Raw genomic sequence first — 7,500 nt, 5'->3', positions numbered from 1 at the left:
AATTAATTGCCCATGAAATAATAATGAATTAAAATCAATAAATTACTTGACATCAAATATCTCATTTAAAAAAAATTTGGTGGGTGGGGCGGAATGTTGCATATTTGCCATAACAGACTGTTTTTTTTAACAAAATGGGCATAAAACAAACAAAAATCCTTATATCGACATATCTGAAGTTGATCTACATATATAAGATTTATAATATATACATTTATATTTGACTTATTTTTAAAATGTTTATGACTGACACCCTTTTGGTGCCTTTGGACCAAACCTGAGGGGGAGCCCTAAAGGTTGAAAAAATCTGTATATTGTATTGGTTTTGAAAAAAGGGAAAATATAAAAATGGTCCCCGCATGCTTTGATTTTTCAGTGTGCGGCACTCGCAACTTTATTTGGCCCCACGGTGGATTATTTTCCACTTGTATAGAGAATGAATCACCAACATGTGGAATTCTTTGTTCAGACACTCCATAGTTACCAGGAACGACACTCCATAGTTACCAGGAATGACACTCCATAGTTCCTAGGAATGATAGGAATATGAACGACGACTTTGTTACGTGTGATGTTTAGATGCACAATAACTGACAGTAGGCGAAAACCAGGACCAAAAAAAATTCCTATGAAATGGAGGCTGTATGAACATTTTTGTGAGGTTTTTTTTTTTTTTTTTTTTGCTGTTAAAAATGTTAGACTGATTTATCTATGAATAATAAATCTACAGTGGCTTGCACAGTTAGGAGATGAAAGGTTCAAATCTCCATCGGGACATCTCAGTGGGGAGTTTGTATGTTCTCCCGGTGCTTGTGTGGGTTTCTCCAGATTTTAACAGCTTCCTCCCACGCCCCAAAAAACATTCATGGGAGATTCTAACCAGTCCATACTGTGGATGTGTGTACATACAGTATGTACTGTCTTGTGATTGGCTGGCGTCCAGTCCAGGATGTTTCCCCCCGCCTCTCACCCTAACTGTTAACTGGGATAGACTCCAGCTCACTCTTGACCCTGAAGACTAGTATGACAGAAAATTAATACAAGGATGGACATGGTATCAGAATTTTAGTTAGCAATAGAAATGTCCGATATTATCGGACTGCCGATATTATCGGCCGATAATCGGCCTTTAAAATGTAATATCGGAAATTATCGGTATTAAAATTATCGGTATCGGTTTCAAAAAGTAAAATGTATGACTTTTTAAAACGCCGCTGTGTACACGGACGCAGGGAGAAGTACAGAGCGCCAATCAACCTTAAAGGCACTGCCTTCGCGTGCCGGCCCAGTCACATAATATCTACGGCTTTTCACACACACACACAAGTGAATGCAAGCATACTTGGTCAACAGCCATACAGGTCACATTGAGGGTGGCCGTATAAACAAGTTTAACACTGTTACAAATATGCGCCACACTGTGAACCCACACCAAACAAGAATGACAAACACATTTCGGGAGAACATCCGCACCGTAACACAACATAAACACAACAGAACAAATACCCAGAAGCCCTTGCAGCACTAACTCTTCCGGGACGCTACAATATACACCCCCCGCTAGGGAGAGCATGTCCCAAATTCCAAGCTGCTGTTTTGAGGCATGTTAAAAAAAAATAATGCACTTTGTGACTTCAATAATAAATATGGCAGTGCCATGTTGGCATTTTTTTCCATAACTTGAGTTGATTTATTTTGGAAAACCTTGTTACATTGTTTAATGCATCCAGCGGGGCATCACAACAAAATTAGGCATAATGTGTTAATTCCACGACTGTATATATCGGTTGATATCGGAATCGGTAATTAAGAGTTGGACAATATCGGATATCGCAAAAAAGCCATTATCGGACATCTCTAGTTAGCAATATTATACGTTTTTATTATTTTCTCTTATTTTTATAGTCTTTGTCAAAGAAAACTTAGTTTTTTTATATGGCAATATATAAATTATTTCACTTTGAAATATTTTTAATAGTTTTAAAGTAATTGGAACCTTGAATAGGTCATTAATTCATAACAACATCGATTTTGAGTCATTATTACTCTATTTTCCAGACTACAGAGCGCACCGGGAGAAAAGCTGCAGATATATACGTTGTGAAATTACTTATTTACATACCATAATTGTTTCAAAAGGGTGCCTGTAACACGGCAGTAAAACGGCTAATCAAACAAAACGGAAGTCATCGTCATGGATCCACTAGCTCTCCAATCAGCTAAACAGACTCAATATCTCCACGGTGACGTTTTGGTGAATTTATATAACTGAAACAATACAAAAAGAATGCCATTGTAAGTTAATAATACTAACACAGACACTTGTAAACATCTTAGCATATTAGCTAATGCTAATGACGCTAGCTTCATTAAATTATACAAATATGCATGAAAACACTCCTACAGACATCACACATGGGAAGGTTTAGCAAGTATGAATTGTTTCAGTTATATTGCAAAACTTACAAACGTCGCCAGGAGTGACGAATGAAGAATTTACACAAGTAGAGACACTATGGACGGTTTAACTCCCGGTTTAAGGCGTTAAAACATGAAGTACATTTTCAACCCGCATTGCCTGCAGCGAGCGAGCTCGTCCAAAAGACGGCGCCATAACACAGACAATAACACACCTTCGCAGTCCTCTGCTAGGGTTTAATGAAAACTATTGAACACAAAACATTATTGCAATTTACAATGAAATTCCATAAATTAGCCGCACCGTTTTATAAGCCGCAAGGTGCAAAGCGTGGGGGAAAAAGTAGTGGCTTATAGCCCAGAATTTATGGTATTTTTTGAGCAAAAACAATGTTGTATGAGTCAACATTGCAACTTTTTCTCATTTCTTTTAACCTGTTTCCTCTTTTATTCCACTTTTGTAGGTTGTTTTATTTTTGTATTATTTTAACAGTAATTTTAAAATGTGCAGCAGGCAGTTACAACATTTGGACACCCCTGGACTAATGATTACATGTAGGCCTGCATGTCTTCCAAAGAATTGTCAACACAAACAGTTAGGGGTGTAACGGTACGTGTATTTGTATTGAACCGTTTCGGTACGGGGGTTTCGGTTGGGTTCGGAGGTGTACCGAACGAGTTTCCACACGGACATATTAAGTAGCGTAACGCATGTTGTGTAAACAATGCACACCGAGGCACAACACACGGCATGCTAGCAGCTAACGGGCTACGATAGACTGACCTTACGTCCTCTTTTCACCAGTTTCTTAAATGCCTCAAATGTCCGGCATTTTGAGTTAGGGTTGCGTGTATTTTCAATGTACGTTCAGGGTTAAGAAGGGGTTAAAAACAAAACAAATTGTGCGTGAGCAGCATTGGTGAGGGAGTGGCAGAGACAGAGAGAGAGAGAGAGAGTTATGATACACGCGCATGCGTCGCCAGGCTCTGCTTTTTATCCAAAGATTTATCACATTTAATTTTATATTATCTATAGTAGGGGTGTGAAAAGTGTGCCCCGGAGGCCATTTGCGGCCCACAGCTAATGTTTTAAAGGCCCACGGCACATTCTAAAAATACTATTAAAATAAACAAAAACATAACAAAAGTGAAATAATAAAGGTTAAATGTAATTTAGAAAAAGTTGCAATGTTGACTAATAAAACAAAGCTGTTTTTTTTTTTCTTTCAAACTGTCATTGCTCAAAACATAATATTGAATCAAAATCAATGTTGTTATGAATTATTGACCTATCCAAGGTTCCCATTACTTCACATCAAATATTCCACTAAGAAAAATATTTTTGGTGGAAGATTTTGCAAATTGGGCAGCACGGTGGGTTAGTGCAGTGATTTTCAACCACTGTGCCGCGGCACTCTAGTGTGCCGTGATATATTGCCTGGTGTGCCGTGGGAAATTATGCAACTTCACCTAATTGGCCCAAAAAATATTTTTTTGCAAATCAATAATCATAATAATGTGCCGTTGTCTAGTGCCTGTGCTGTGTAGAGCTTGGCAGGGTAACCATGTAATACTCCATATCAGTAGGTGGCAGCAGGTAGTTCATTGCTTTGTAGAAGTCGGAACGCGTCGAGGATGGTTTGTCGTGATCCCAATAGGCAGAGCACAGCGGGAGACAGCGTGCAGGTAAAAAGGTATGTAACGCTTAAACCAAAAATCAACAAAAGGCAAGTCCCGCTCTGAAGCATAGGGATGGCTATGTAAAACTAAACTGGCTACAAAGTCAACAAAAACAGAATGCTGGACGACAGCAAAAACTTACAGCGTGTGGAGCAAAGACGGCGTCCACAAAGCACATCCCGTACATCACATGACAATCAACAATGTCCCCACAAAGAAGGATAGCGTACTCACAACTTAAATAGTCTTGATTGCGAAAACAAAGCAGGGACGGGCAATAACGCTCAAAGGAAGGCGTGAAGCTACTACAGGAGAACACCAACAAAACAGGAAGGGTCACCAAAATAACAGCGCAAGACGGGAACTAAAGCAATAGACACAAGAAACAACAACAAACTCAAAATAAGGCTCGACAACCTGGTGGAGTTTAATTTTTTAACCTTTTCTGCTGGTGGTGTGCCTAAGTATTTTTTTTTATGGAAAAAATGTGCCTTGGCTCAAAAAAGGTTGAAAAACACTGGGTTAGTGCATCTGCCTCACAATACGAAGGTCCTGAGCAGTCCTGGGTTCAATCCCGGGCTCGGGATCTTTCTGTGTGGAGTTTGCACGTTCTCCCCGTGACTGCGTGGGTTCCCTCCGGGTACTCCGGCTTCCTCCCACCTCCAAAAACATGCACCTGGGGATAGGTTGATTGGCAACACTAAATTGGCCCTAGTGTGTGATTGTGAGTGTGAATGTTGTCTGTCTATCTGTGTTGGCCCTGCGATGAGGTGGCGACTTGTCCAGGGTGTACCCCGCCTTCTGCCCGATTGTAGGTGAGATAGGCTCCAGCGCCCCCCGCGACCCCAAAGGGAATAAGCGGTAGAAAATGGATGGATGGATGGATTTTGCAAATTTGGTAAATAAATAACCCAAAAATGTATAGGGAAAGGAGAGGGAAGTCTGGGCTTCCCTGCTTAGGCTGCTGCCCCCGCGACCCGACCTCGGATAAGCAGAAGAAGATGGATGGATGGATGGATGGATCTTACTGTACCGAAAATGAACCGAACGGTGACCTCTAAACCGAGGTATGTACCGAACCAAAATGTTTGTGTACCGTTACACCCCTACTGTTATTCCACTTTTGTAGGTTATTGTATTTTTTTATTATTTTAATAGTAATTTTAAAATGTGCAGCAGGCAGTTAAAAAATGTGGACACCCCTGGACTAATGATTACATGTAGGCTTGCATGTCTTCCAAAGAATATTCAACACATCCATAGTGAATTGTGTGGAGAAATACAGAACAGTCTGGCCTAACTTTATCCAGCCAATAGGACCCCCTCACCCCTCCGTTATGGAACGTCTGCATGAGGTCGTGCGAGTTCCACCTTGACGCCGGAGGGTGACAGTCGTGTAAAAATGATGAAGCTGTAAGGGCAGATGCCCCGGGAGAACCGTTAGACTTTGGTCTTGTGGTAAATTTAGCCACGTTCTAGCACGGCGGCAGATGTCGGGAGCTCAGAGAGACAAGGGGGGGCTGATGACGCAAAGGTGGCAAGCGGAGGGAAGGAATAGACGGCATGATGTGTTTGTTAATAAAGGGCTGAACGACGGGGGAGGACAGGAAGTGATGCTGGGAGGACTCCAGCGTGAGAGCGCCTCAAGCGGACCCAGTGTGTGTTGCACTCACCTGCTCCACCCACACTCCGGACCCCTCCTCTGGAGCCCACAGGATCATGGTTTTGTCCATGGAGGCGGAGAGCAGCCGGAGCGGTTGTTGCAGCTGGCCGCCTGCAGGGGGAGGCAAAGACAGGGTGGTGGTGAAGCGGTGGCGAGCAGCCGCGTCTTCAAACGAGCGTACCCGCGTAGGAAGGAGGCTGCCAGTGGACGCCGTACACCCGGTTCTCGTGTCCTGCCAGGATTGTCTCCAGAGACACGGCGAAGACCGAGGACACATCTGTCGCAGGACAAACAAAGACGATGTAAACAAGAGCGCGGGGGAGGACATTTTGACAACTTAGCGTTCGTTACTCCACGCCGTACTCGCCTCTCTCCTCCTGCTGCACTTGAAAAATGTCCTCTTTCATTTTGATGACGCCGCCGTCGTCCTCCTCCTCGCCGGCGTTGCGGGCACCCTTCCCGGACTTGGCGCACAGCCGCCACACTCGGATGAGACAGTCCTGCGAGCAGCTGGCCAACAGCAGATCGCCACCTGCAAACACCACACATGCACGGTTGCTCGTAGACGCCCACGATGTATCCCCCCGCCACCATGTACTGTTCAGTAACTCTACAGTAAACCTTCATTGATCGCCGTTAATTGATTACGGGCCTGAATGGTAGAATAATTTGCGCGAAGTAGAAATGATTAATTAAAAATCGAATATTTTACATTTTTTGAAATTATTTATTAATTAATTTATTTAATTGTATTTTTTTAACAGAATAAATAATGTTTACAACATTATAGACACCCGTACTCACCTTTACCATGTTAAAGTTAATGTTGAATCCTATACAGCAATGCTGCCCGAGTAGGGATGGGTAACGAATGCGATACTTTTTTTTTCGTGCATCAATTCACGTATAATCCGACGGTTCCATGTTACGGTAGCTGGGTTGCCGGCTCTTTGCCGCTTGGCGATCGCTCCAGCAGCACCGAGAGCGGACTGAGCCAAAACAAATCTGTAGGTAACGTTGCCGTTTTCTATGCCAACAAAGAAAATGACTCAAAAAATGCCACTTTTCCAAAAATGCGCTAGCTTGATGCTAATACATATTGGCTTTGCTATTGATCAGCATTAGTGATTTTACATGGCGGTTTCAACACCTCCAAATGTGTTAATAAAAACTACAACTAAGACGCACATTACAATCAAACAGCCGGTGCGTAATAAGTACAACGCTTACAGTATTAACACTTTTTAGGGCGCAACAGAGACTGAACTGAAGTGCTATCACACCACACAGCCCTCAAATGTCTTGGACTTGCAACTGTTATCACAATCCTCTCATTTTTAAATGTTGCAATAAAAAAAATTAGATTTCATTATCAAAAACCATTAATATTTATCAACTCACCGAAAAGTACCGAAAATTGGTACTGTTGAGTACCCGTATCGATTCCCATGTACCGGTTCAATGGTACCCATCCCTATGCTTGAAGCTGAGCCAATCAGTGGGAATGATACTGAACAGCGGTTTGGACTCAAGTGGATGTTAATGTAATTAGATAATAAGGGTATGTGACAGTTTTTTCTTTGAAATGGATTGAAATGGGTGCAATTTAGAATTTTATATGGTGCATGGACGTTTTTTATAATGTCCACAAAGTTCATGTGTGTTGACATTTTGTGTTGGTTGGATTTTTTTTTTTTTTTTGCACCATGACAAGGGAAGGTTGTTTGCATTGGGTCATA

The 7,500-nt window shown here is 42.0% G+C and overlaps 1 protein-coding gene across 1 annotated transcript in view; it reads right to left on the bottom strand.

Annotated features, from left to right (window-relative positions):
- The window catches only part of elp2 (elongator acetyltransferase complex subunit 2), a 46,996-nt gene that overhangs the window by 29,953 nt on the left and 9,543 nt on the right, over nt 1-7,500 (bottom strand). The window contains exons 8-10 of the mRNA XM_061930800.1: nt 6,129-6,293; nt 5,943-6,038; nt 5,772-5,872 (exon numbers count right to left, since the gene is read on the bottom strand). Of these exons, the coding sequence (XP_061786784.1) occupies nt 5,772-5,872; nt 5,943-6,038; nt 6,129-6,293 (362 nt within the window). The remainder of the gene's footprint in view (nt 1-5,771; nt 5,873-5,942; nt 6,039-6,128; nt 6,294-7,500) is intronic.

This window comes from Nerophis lumbriciformis, linkage group LG37 (genome assembly GCF_033978685.3).
Source record: "Nerophis lumbriciformis linkage group LG37, RoL_Nlum_v2.1, whole genome shotgun sequence".
Lineage (NCBI taxonomy): Eukaryota > Metazoa > Chordata > Actinopteri > Syngnathiformes > Syngnathidae > Nerophis > Nerophis lumbriciformis.
The sequence above is the reverse complement of the archived record's forward strand: the minus strand, read 5'-3'. Positions and strand labels throughout refer to the sequence as shown.